This window comes from Oncorhynchus mykiss, chromosome 5 (assembly GCF_013265735.2).
Source record: "Oncorhynchus mykiss isolate Arlee chromosome 5, USDA_OmykA_1.1, whole genome shotgun sequence".
In the NCBI taxonomy this organism is placed as follows: Eukaryota; Metazoa; Chordata; class Actinopteri; order Salmoniformes; family Salmonidae; genus Oncorhynchus; species Oncorhynchus mykiss.
This window is the reverse complement of record NC_048569.1, coordinates 22,419,318-22,432,390: the sequence shown is the minus strand read 5'-3', so window position 1 is coordinate 22,432,390 and position 13,073 is coordinate 22,419,318. Positions and strand designations below refer to the sequence as shown.

General features: G+C 42.0%; 1 protein-coding gene across 1 annotated transcript in view; it reads left to right on the top strand.

The window, feature by feature from the left end:
- LOC110522825 (GDNF family receptor alpha-2-like) overlaps positions 1-13,073 on the top strand; it is a 79,307-nt gene that overhangs the window by 7,164 nt on the left and 59,070 nt on the right. Inside the window, exon 3 of the mRNA XM_036977061.1 lies at positions 8,512-8,589. Within this exon, the coding sequence (XP_036832956.1) occupies positions 8,512-8,589 (78 nt within the window). The remainder of the gene's footprint in view (positions 1-8,511; positions 8,590-13,073) is intronic.

Genomic DNA, 13,073 nt, shown 5'->3' with positions numbered 1-13,073 from the left:
TAGACTGCATCCAATTGGCTGAGTAGAGTGTTGGAGGCAATTTTGTAAATTACATCGCCGAAGTCAAGGATTGGTAGGATAGTCAGTTTTCCGAGGGTATGTTTGGTGGCATGAGTGAAGGAGGCTTTGTTGCAAAATAGGCAGCAGATTCTAGATTTAATTTTGGATTGGAGAAGCTTAACGTGAGTCTGGAAGGTGTTTACAGTCTAACCAGACACCTAGGTATTTGTAGTTGTCCACATATTCCAGATCAGAACCGTCCAGAGTAGTGATGCTAGTCAGGCGGGAGGGTGCGGCAGTAATCGGTTGAAGAGCATGCACTTAGTTTTACTAGAATTTAAAAGCAGTTGGAGCAATTCGACCATGAAGGCCTGATTCATGGTCTCCTTTTTGATGTTGATGTTGTGATGTGTCTGTTACTTGAACTCTGTGAAGCATTTAGTTGTGCTGCAATTTCTGAGTCTGGTAACTCTAATGAACTTGTCCTCTGCAGCAGAGGTCACTGGGTCTTTCTTTCCTGTGGCGGTCCTCATGAGAGCCAATTTCATCATAGCACTTGATGGTTTTAGCACCTGCACTTGATGAAACTTTCAAAGTTCTTGAATATTTCCATATTGACTGACCTTCATGTCTTAAAGGAATGATGGACTGTCATTTCTCTTTGCTTACTTGAGCTGTTCTTGCCATAATATGGAGTTGGTATTTTACAAAATAGGGCTATCTTCTATATACCACCCCTACCTTGTCACAACACAACTGATTGGCTCAAACGCATTATGAAGGAAAGAAATTCCACAAATTCACTTTTAACAAGCCCACCTGTTAATTGACATGCATTCCAGGTGACTACCTCATGAAGCTGGTTGAGAGAATGCCACGAGTGTGCAAAGCTGTCATCAAGACAAAGGGTGGCTACTTTGAAGAATCTCAAGTATAAAATATAAACACTTCTTTGGTCACTACATGATTCCATGTGTTATTTCAGAGTTTTGATGTCTTCACTATTATTCTACAATGCAAAAAAATAAAGAAAAACTCTTGAATGAGTACGTGTGTGTCACACCCTGACCTTAGAGAGCCGTTTTGTTTCTCTATTTGGTTAGGTCAGGGTGTGATGTGGGGTGGGCATTCTATTTTTTGTTTTCTAGGTTTCTTTATTTCTATGTTTTGGCCGGGTATCGTTCTCAATCAGGGACAGCTGTCTATCGTTGTCTCTGATTGGGAATCATACTTAGGTAGCCCTTTTTTCCCTCCTTTCAGTGTGGATAGTTGACTTTGTTTGTGGCACTTAGCCCCGTAAACTTCACGGTTGTTTCTTTCGTTTGTTGTTTTGTTGGCGACATTTGAAAATAAAATGAAATGTATGCTCACAACGCTGCACTTTGGTCTACTTCCAACGACACCCGTGACCGCTTGTCAAAACGTTTATATATATACAGTACCAGTCAAAGGTTTGGACACACCTACTCCTTCCAGGTGTTCTGCATTTCAAATAAAAACATAACAGATGTGTTTAAATAGCAGCCATATATTCACAGTGTTATTACTGTTTCTAATGGCCTGAGTAACTGCTCTTAATCAGTGGGCCATCCTGTCTTGTAATGAATAAATTGTTTTGATTGTTTAGGACCATCTTGGTTGCAGGTGTGTCATCACACAGATGATAACTTTTATTTGTTGCATCTAATCTGGTCATTTAGTTTGACACATAATGTAAGCACACACAGTCTTTTCAGGAATTAGAAGCAGCCAGTCCCACACTGATTGCTTAATTAGGGTTAGCTCTGATTGGCTGTCGTTCACAGCTCTTGTCCATCATTGGACGGCTCTTTGTGTTAAGTGCTAATTAGACTGACTGGACTGAGCCCGATCTCTCTCTCTCTCACACACACACACACACACACACACACACACACACACACACACACACACACACACACACACACACACACACACACACACACATACACACACACACACACACACACACACACACACACACACACACACACACACACACACACACACACACAGAGAGAGAGAGAGCATGATTCATTAGGTATTATTCTCTGCGACAAATTGGGGAACAAAGAGCAGCTTGGTACTGCCAACACTTCCAAACTAATAAATCAGCTTTTCCCCATTCACTCTAATGATTCCTACTCAGGTATATAGCGATCAAGCTAATCTCAGGTTTCTAGTATTGACTCAGGTACTTAGCGTGCAGGCAAACACATCAACAAGGATAATTCATGCTTTTAGCATCCTGGGCAGGCTAATCGATACTCATTTAGTATTGACTCAGGTATTTAGCCTACAAGCTAATCACTGGGGTATGTAGCATTTGGGCAAATAAATAACTAATTTGCCATTCAAACTAATCAGGGAAGTATTTAGCATGCAGCGCTAATGAGTCAGTCTGAGGCAGATTAGTGCTGTGCCACTGAGGAATGGCACTGTTGTTCTCTGTATACTCACTTTTTTGTTCTGTCAGAAAATACACACACACAATAGAGCAAAAAGGAACAGCGATTCATCAGAGAAATGATTAAAACAATCCAAAGACAAGATAGTCAGAAAAAGACGGTGAGAACGTGTGTGTGTGTGTGTGTGTGTGTGTGTGTGGTGATTTAGAGTCTGTATTGGACTAGAACAAAACTGTGCACTGTGTGGCGGTCCCTCAGGAGAGAGTTGAGAAACTACTCAGTATGCAGCTGAGCTAGAGAAGAAAGACCCACTAAGAACTCACACACACACACACACACACACACACACACACACACACACACACACACACACACAACTCGCTCATTACACACACACACACACACAGCTCGCTCATTACACACACATACACACACAGCTCGCTCATTACACACACATACACACACAGCTCGCTCATTACACACACAGGCACACAACGTAGGTAATTAAAAGTAACCATTATCTTATTCTGCTAGCTTCACTCATCACCCTACTGTACTCTCTCTCTCTCTCTCTCTTTCTCTCTCTCTCTCTCTCTCTCTCTCTCTCTCTCTCTCTCCTCTCTCTCTCAATTCAATTCAATTCAAGGGCTTTATTGGCATGGGAAACATGTGTTAACATTGCCAAAGCAAGTGAGGTAGATAATATATAAAGTGAATATATAAAGTGAAATAAACAATAAAAATGGTATTATTATATTATTTATATATAGTGTTTTAACAATGTACAAATGGTTAAAGGACACAAGATAAAATAAATAAGCATAAATATGGGTTGTATTTACAATGGTGTTTGTTCTTCACTGGTTGCCCTTTTCTCGTGGCAACAGGTCACAAATATTGCTGCTGTGATGGCACACTGTGGAATTTCACCCAGTAGATATGGGAGTTAATCAAAATTGGATTTATTTTCAAATTCTTTGTGGATCTGCGTAATCTGAGGGAAATATGTCTCTCTAATATGGTCATACATTGGGCAGGAGGTTAGGAAGTGCAGCTCAGTTTCCACCTCATTTTGTGGGCAGTGAGCACATAGCCTGTCTTCTCTTGAGAGCCATGTCTGCCTACGGCGGCCTTTCTCAATAGCAAGGCTATGCTCACTGAGTCTGTACATAGTCAAAGCTTTCTTTAATTTTGGTCAGGTATTCTGCCGCTGTGTACTCTCTGTGTAGGGCCAAATAGCATTCTAGTTTGCTCTGTTTTTTTGTTAATTATTTCCAATGTGTCAAGTAATTATCTTTTTGTTTTCTCATAATTTGGTTGGTTCTAATTGTGCTGCAGTCCTAGGGCTCTATAGGGTGTGTTTGTGTTTGCGAACAGAGCCCCAGGACCAGCTTGCTTAGGGGACTCTTCTCCAGGTTCATCTCTCTGTAGGTGATGGCTTTGTTATGGAAGGTTTGGGAATCGCTTCCTTTTAGGTGGTTATAGAATTTAACGGCTCTTTTCTGGATTTGGATAATTAGTGGGTATCGGCCTAATTCTGCTCTGCATGCATTATTTGGTGTTCTACATTGTACACAGAGGATATTTTTGCAGAATTCTGCGTGCAGAGTCTCAATTTGGTGTTTGTCCCATTTTGTGAAGTCTTGGTTGGTGAGCGGACCCCAGACCTCACAACCATAAAGGGCAATGGGCTCTATGACTGATTCAAGTATTTTTAGCCAAATCCTAATTGGTATGTTGAAATTGATGTTCCTTTTGATGGCATAGAATGCCCTTCTCTCAGATCGTTCACAGCTTTGTGGAAGTTACCTGTGGCGCTGATGTTTAGGCCAAGGTATGTATAGTTTTTTGTGTGCTCTAGGGCAACAGTGTCTAGATGGAATTTGTATTTGTGGTCCTGGTGACTGGACCTTTTTTGGAACACCATTATTTTGGTCTTACTGAGATTTACTGTCAGTGCCCAGGTCTGTGCATAAGATCTAGGTGCTGCTGTAGGCCCTCCTTGGTTGGTGACAGAAGCACCAGATCATCAGCAAACAGCAGACATTTGACTTCGGATTCTAGTAGGGTGAGGCCGGGTGCAGCAGACTTTTCTAGTGCCCGCGCCAATTTGTTGATATGTATGTTGAAGAGGGTGGGGCTTAAGCTGCATCCCTGTCTCACCCCACGACCCTGTTTGAAGAAATTTGTGTGTTTTTTGCCAATTTTAACCGCACACTTGTTGTTTGTGTACATGGATTTTATAATGTTGTATGTTTTAACCCCAACACCACTTTCCATCCATTTGTATAGCAGACCCTCATGCCAAATTGATTCGAAGGCTTTTTTTAAATCAACTCTCTCTTATTCCCTTCCTCCATCCATTCACACTCTATCTTACTCTCTCTCTTTCTCTCTCTTATTCAATTCCCCCATCCATTCACACTCTCTCTTACTCTCTCTCTTTCTCTCTCTCTCTCTTATTCAATTCCTCCATCCGTTCACACTCTCTCCTACTCTCTCTCTTTCTACTCTCTCTCTCTCTCTCTCCCTCTCTCTCTCCCCCCTCTCTCTACCCCCTCTCTCTCTCTGTCTCTCTCTCTCTCTCTTATTCCATTCCTCCATCCGTTCACACTCTCTCTTACTCTCTCTCTTTCTACTCTCTCTTACTCTCTCTCTTTCTACTCTCTCTTACTCTCTCTCTCTTTCTACTCTCTCTTACTCGCTCTCTCTTTCTACTCTCTCTTACTCTCTCTCTTTCTGCTCTCTCTCTCTCTCTCTCTGTCTCTCTCTCTCTCTCTCTCTCTCGCTCTCTCTCTCTCTCCTTGACAGTAATAGCTGTATTAACCGCTCTGACCCCTGTTTGTTTAACTACATGCTGCTCTTTATTTCAGCTCACAAAGCAGCAGACTCAGATACACTCAGAATCCCACATCACTACAGAGAGAGGGAGAGAGATAAAGGAAAGCAGAGAGGAAGGGAGAGGGGGAGATGGAGACAACATTTGCAGAATGTATTTCATGGCAATAATGCACCTTGAATTGAATTAAGAGAGAGTGAGAAAGAGCTTGACTGATTAGGAGAAGACGACAGATAAAAAAGAAAGAGAGGAGAAATGGAGAGAGAGGAGGTACAGTGGGGCAAAAAAAGTATTTAGTCAGCCACCAATTGTGCACGTTCTCCAACTTAAAAAGATGAGAGACGCCTGTAATTTTCATCATAGGTACACTTCAACTTTGACAGACAAAATTAGAAGAAAAAAAATCCAGAAAATCACATTGTATGATTTTTAATGAATTTATTTGCAAATTATGGTGGAAAATAAGTATTTGGTCACCTACAAACAAGCAAGATTTCTGGCTCTCACAGACCTGTAACTTCGTCTTTAAGAGGCTCCTCTGTCCTCCACTCGTTACCTGTATTAATGGCACCTGTTTGAACTTGTTATCAGTATAAAAGACACCCGTCCACAACCTTAAACAGTCACACTCCAAACTCCACTATGGCCAAGACCAAAGAGCTGTCAAAGGACACCAGAAACAAAATTGTAGACCTGCACCATGCTGGGAAGACTGAATCTGCAATAGGTAAGCAGCTTGGTTTGAAGAAATCAACTGTGGGAGCAATTATTAGGAAATGGAAGACATACAAGACCACTGATAATATCCCTCGATCTGGGGCTCCACGCAAGATCTCACCCCGTGGGGTCAAAATGATCACAAGAACGGTGCACAAAAAATCCCAGAACCACACGTGGGGACCTAGTGACTGACCTGCAGAGAGCTGGGACCAAAGTAACAAAGCCTACCATCAGCAAGGGCATTGAAGATGAAACGTGGCTGGGTCTTTCAGCATGACAATGATCCCAAACACACCGCCCGGGCAACGAAGGAGTGTCTTCGTAAGAAGCATTTCAAGGTCCTGGAGTGGCCTAGCCAGTCTCCAGATCTCAACCCCATAGAAAATCTTTGGAGGGAGTTGAAAGTCCGTGTTGCCCAGCAACAGCCCCAGAACATCACTGCTCTAGAGGAGATCTGCATGGAGGAATGGGCCAAAATACCAGCAACGGTGTGTGAAAACCTTGTGAAGACTTACAGAAAACGTTTGACCTCTGTCATTGCCAACAAAGGGTATATAACAAAGTATTGAGATAAACTTTTGTTATTGACCAAATACTTATTTTCCACCATAATTTGCAAATAAATTCATTAAAAATCCTACAATGTGATTTTCTGGAATTTTTTTCTCATTTTGTCTTTCATAAGTGTTGAAGTGTACCTATGATGAAAATTACAGGCCTCTCTCATCTTTTTAAGTGGGAGAACTTGCACAATTGGTGGCTGACTAAATACTTTTTTGCCCCACTGTATATTAAGAGTGGGTGAGTATGTGTTCTGTATTGTCAGTAATAATTAAAAAGGGGATGAGAGGGAGTGAAAGATGAGAGGAGGCCTAGAGAGAGGAGTGCAGCTACAGCAGTTCCTCATGCCTCAAATTCAGCTTACTCCACAACACGCATGCAATCACACCTATACACCAGCACTCACACTCTACTCACTCACACTCTACATACACACACTCTATGCACGCATACACACACGCACGCATAGACACGCAAACACACGCACACACACACACACACAGACACACACACACACAAGTATTTTAACCTTGAAGTAACATTGAGCTAATTTGAACTAGAATTGAACTAACACTGAGCTAATATAGACCAGAACTGAAGTTGAAAGAACATGGAGACAGGTAAATGTGTAGACCAGGAAAGCACAAGAGCACGCAAATACTACCTGTGTTACAACTGTTATGTACATGCTAATATTGTTACCATTAACACCCAAATTAGTGTTGTGAGCTTTTATGTTTACCTTCCCCACCTCCATACATCGTGACTGGAGTTCTGACTGAGCGTTCTTTTACCCAGGCAGGTGGTCAGCTAGTAACAGCAGCTCTCTCCACGGCACACAGGGAGAGGGAGAGAGAGAGAGAGAGAGAGAGAGAGAGAGAGAGAGAGAGAGAGAGAGAGAGAGAGAGAGAGAGAGAGAGAGAGACACTCACGTAATCTAAGGTGGTGTGTTGGAAGCGAAACAGCGACTTTACATAAATTACCCACCTGTAATCTGAATGCCCCCGCAATAAAGACTCGTCAAGTGTGTGTGTGTGTGTGTTAGTGCAAGTGTTCTGGAATGTAGAGTAGCAATGAGGAGGCCAAAGATTGGTGGATAAGCTATCTGCTTAGTGATGGGATTGGTGGGCTGAGCTGTACAGGGACTGGCAAGGTGAGGATGGAGGATTGAAATAATGCTGACCACACATACCTCTCAGGTGGGCAGGGGGAGGGGGTTGTTGTAGGAGGAGGAGGAAACAGGTGAGGGGGATGATAGAGAACACAGGATAGGAGAGGATATGGGTTTGATGCAGTAGAAACGAGAGGAGAGGAGAGGAGAGGAGAGGAGAGGAGAGGAGAGGAGAGGAGAGGAGAGGAGAGGAGAGGAGAGGAGAGGAGAGGAGAGGAGAGGAGGTTAAGTCAGTAACAGTATGTATGGCTGCAGGTGAAATCAGTCTTACAGACAGAAACCTTGTTTCAGAGCCTCATACATAAACATGGAGCCTTGTCACCCGCTTTATTAAACCCCTAAGGTACCATACCCCTCTACACACACACACACACACACACACACACACACACACACACACACACGCACACACACACACACACACACACACACACACACACACACACACACACACACACACACACACACACACACGATCGGCGAGTCACCAGCAGAATAGAATGTGTCTTGTCAGGTCTACTGTAAATGCTTGATAATGTGTAGTCAACTGTTAAAAGTTAGGCTACATTGTTCCTGGAATTGAAAAAGAAATGGTTTATGTCTTAGCTTTTTTTAAAGTTATATTCTAACTGTTTGATGGCTGCTATCTTGGGTTCAATCTCAATGCTAAACAGGCCTTGATACCTGTTTATATCTCTTTCTTTCTCTCCGTCTCTCTCTTTTTCACTTTCTCTAACACACACACACACACTTTACACACACTCACTCTCTCTATGTTTTTGTTTGTATTCCAGGAGAGGACTTCTATGAGATGTCACCCTATGAGCTCCACGAATTCTCAGAAGAGTTTAGACACGCCTCCATCATCTCAGGTAGGCTACCACTGGATATGTATGTGTAGTCCATGTCTAATAAGGTAACAGGGTTGGTGTGCAGACCTGGGTTCAAATCAAGATTATTATAGTAAATGAAAACTGAAAATAAAATAATAACTCAAATTGGACAGATCATTTAGTAAACTGAAACATTTGAAAAACTAAAACTATACTGGAACTATTATCTTTGACTGCAAAATGAACTAAAATAAAATATAAGTTTTTGTTTTTTTCTTCTAAACTTTGAGCAAAAATCAAATGGGTTTTCAAAACAGTTTTTTTCTAATGGGGTTTTCAAGCATCTGAATTTTGTGGGTAAATGCTGCCAGTAGATGCCGGTGTTTCAAATAGGCCTAGCTTGTGCATCACTATCACTAGCTATCACTAGCTAACAGGGAAGAAATATGAGGGTGAGCACAGAGCGTGGCTGGGCCAATCTAGAGCAGCTTGTGAAGTTTCTGGAGCCTTTAGAAAATCCACAACATCCAACATACTGACCAGGGACTGGGCCAATCTAGAGCAGCTTGTGAAGTTTCTGGAGCCTTTAGAAAATCCACGACGACCAACATACTGACCAGGGACTGGGCCAATCTAGAGCAGCTTGTGAAGTTTCTGAAGCCTTTAGAAAATCCACGACGACCAACATACTGACCAGGGACTGGGCCAATCTAGAGCAGCTTGTGAAGTTTCTGGAGCCTTTAGAAAATCCCCGACGACCAACATACTGACCAGTGACAGGGGCAATCTAGAGCAGCTTGTGAAGTTTCTGAAGCCATTGGCAAAATTCATACCGACTAACTTCAAACTGACAGCCAGTCACTCTCTGATGTGGTGCCGTGCCTTCTCAACCTTGAGGCAGACTTGCAGTCAACTACTGTTGCAAAACAGTTGGTACAGGTCCTGCGACAGCACTTCGCATACATACTGAATAGAGAGAATATTTTCAGTCTGTGGACAACTGTCATCAGGCTTGAGAAACCGAAACAACCACCTCTCTGGAATGCATAGTTTTCTTGAACAGAAACACACACACACACACACGTACGCACGCAAGCACGCACGCACACACACACACACACACACACACACGCACACACACACACACACACACACACACACACACACACACACACACACACACACACACACACACACACACACACACACACACTGACTTTGAACTGATAGATTTGTGAAGAAGTGTTGTATTGCTTATGTTTTTGCTGTTGTTGTAGCTGTTGTTCTTAACGCTATTTGAAGGGGTTAGTCAGTGATACATGTTTAATATTACATAAACATAACACATCAAATGGGCCATGACTTCATTTGTTGTTTTTTCCCCTCTCATTCTGTCAGATTAAGGTAAAGGTACTTAAATCTTCTAACATCTAATGCTAAAGTAAAACAAATAGTTTCCTTCCACCATATTTATTGCACCAGTCTAGGCGCATATCCTTTAAATCCAAGTCACATTAGGATTTATTTAGAATTTTAACCTAACCAAACCTTTGACCTGGCCGTAGAATTGTATGGAGTCCTCTAGTGGCCAAAAGCCTGTGTTAGCATGGGCAATGCTGTTAAGCACTTTCACCTTTTTGATTTAGTCAACATCCAACTTCATTGGCTGATCCCTCCTGATGACCCGGTTGACATGACTTAATGACCCAATTGGAGTCGTGACAGCCGGGTCATCAAGAGGGATCAGCCAATGAATTTTACTTGAGAAGAAAATTGACTATTTCAATATTGAGCTGGCCTCAATGGTGCTGCCAATGCTCTCACAGATTCCATCATGACAGAGATACAGAGATGTTATGTCTATCCACAATTCCAGTGGGTCAGAAGTTTACATACACTAACTTGACTATGCCTGTAAACAGTTCGGAAAATTCCAGAAAATTATGTCATAGGTTTAGAAGCTTCTGATAGGCTAATTGACATCATATGAGTCAATTGGAGGTGTACCTGTGGATGTATTTCAAGGTCCACCTTCAGACACCTTCAGACTCAGTGTCTCTTTGCTTGACATCATGGAAAAATCAAAAGAAATCAGCCAAGACCTCCGGAAAAAAATTGGAGACCTTCACAAGTCTGGTTCATTCTTGGGAGCAATTTCCAAACGCCTGAAGGTACCACGTTCATCTGTACAAACAATAGTATGCAAGTATAAACACCATGGGACCACGCAGCCGCCATATCGCTCAGGAAGGAGACGCGTTCTGTCTCCTAGAGATGAATGTACTTTGGTGCGAAAAGTGCAAATCAATCCCAGAACAACAGCATAGGACCTTGTGAAGATGCTGGAGGAAACAGGTACAAAAGTATCTATGTCCACAGTAAAACGAGTCCTATATCAGCATAACCTAAAAGGCTGCTCAGCAAGGAAGAAGCCACTGCTCCAGAACCGCCGTAAAAAAGCCAGACTAAGGTTTGCAACTGCACATGGGGACAAAGATTGTACTTTTTGTAGAAATGTCCTCTGGTCTGATGAAACAAAAATAGAACTGTTTGGCCATAATGACCATCGTTATTTTTGGAGGAAAAAGGGGGAAGCTTGCAAGCCGAAGAACATCATCGCAACCGTGAAGCACGGGGGTGGCAGCATCATGTTGTTGGGGTGCTTTACTGCAGGAGGGACCGGTGCACTTCACAAAATAGATGGCATCATGAGGATGGAAAATTATGTGGATATATTGAAGCAAAAGCTCAAGACATCAGTCAGGAAGTTAAAGCTTGGTCACAAATGGGTCTTCCAAATGGACAATGACCCCAAGCATACTTCCAAAGTTGTGGCAAAATGGCTTAAGGACAACAAAGTCAAAGTATTGGAGTGGCCATCACAAAGCCCTGACCTCAATCCTATAGAAAATTTGTGGGCAGAACTGAAAAAGCATGTGCGAGCAAGTTGGCCTAAAAACCTGACTCAGTTACACCAGCTCTGTCAGGAGGAATGGGCCAAAATTCACCCAACTGATTGTGGGAAGCTTGTGGAAGGCTACCCAAAACGTTTCACCCAAGTCAAACATTTTAAAGGCAATGCTACCAAATACCAATTGAGTTTATGTAAACTTCTGACCCACTGGGAATGTGATGAAAGAAATAAAAGCTGAAATAAATTGTTTTCTCTACTATTATTCTGACATTTCACATTCTTAAAATAAAGTGGTGATCCTAACTGACGTAAGACAGGACATTTTTTTCCATGATTAAATGTCAGGAATTGTGAAAAACTGAGTTTAAATGTATTTGGCTAAGATGTATGTGAATTTAATCCCCGCTAAAACTAATAAAACATTTGTAAATCAAGTCTGAAATCGAACTGAAACTAAACTGAATTTCAAATAAAAATCTAAAAACAAATAGAACTAAAAACACATATTAAATCACAAAACCATAATAAACTTTGTAATAATACATGGGCATTTAAAATATATATTTTTGTTGTGTATTTGAGTATTTTCAAATGATTTCCTCTAAATGGCATACATTTTATTTTCTCCCAAATACTTACTTCCAAAATGTCTATGTAAGTAATTGAAATACCCTGATTAATATTTGAACCCAGGTCTGTTGGTGAGTGTGATTCTGACACGGAGGGACTGCTCAGAACACACATATAGAAAGCTCAGCCTGCTGCTCCTATGTTGATTGAGATGAACAAACAGAAGCTATCTTCTGAATGTGTGTGTGTGTCTTTCTGTCTGTAACTGAAGCATGTGTGTGTGCGAGTGTGTGTGTGTATCTGTAACTGAAGCTATCCTCCATCCTGTCACGAAAAGCTATTTTCTTTCCAATTTCTGTGTGTGCCAGTTCACAATTCTCATTATTTAAAGCATTGAGAGGTAATCTGCAGCTTCTCTAGGAGACAGCTTCACTGCAGAATAAGTAACATTCACACACACACGAAGACCAAAGACTCCACCATTCCATTTGTACATGTGACACAGAGTGTGTTTATATTTTATGACTCGTGTATACTCTCTCAGTTCATCAAAGATAAACACTCTGTCTGATGATTGATCATACTTCATTTGAACTTTCTCTCTCTGATTCTGTATTTGACACGGAGTCCTAAGCCTGTAAATGTCAGTAGGCTCCAGCAGCACAGTGTGTGTGTGTGTGTTTGTATTTGTGGACGTGCCAGCGAGTATGTGCATGTGTGTGCGTGTGTTACCTAGAGTGAGGTGATGACCTTATAGACAGAGGTAAAATGATCCTATCAGTCCGATTAGATTTGTAACAATGTCATGTGAAGTTGCCCACTCATCCCTAGATAGTACTCTATCCACTTTCCATTCACCATGCAGATATCTAAGACCTGAGGGAGAGATAGAGATCGAGAGAGAGAGGGAGGGAGAGAGAGAGAGAGGGAGAGGGAGAGAGAGAGAGAGAGTGAGAGAGGGAGAGGGGGAGAGAGAGAGAGAGAGAGAGGGTGAGGGAGAGAGAGAAATAGAGACACAGAAAGATGGATGGACAGACAG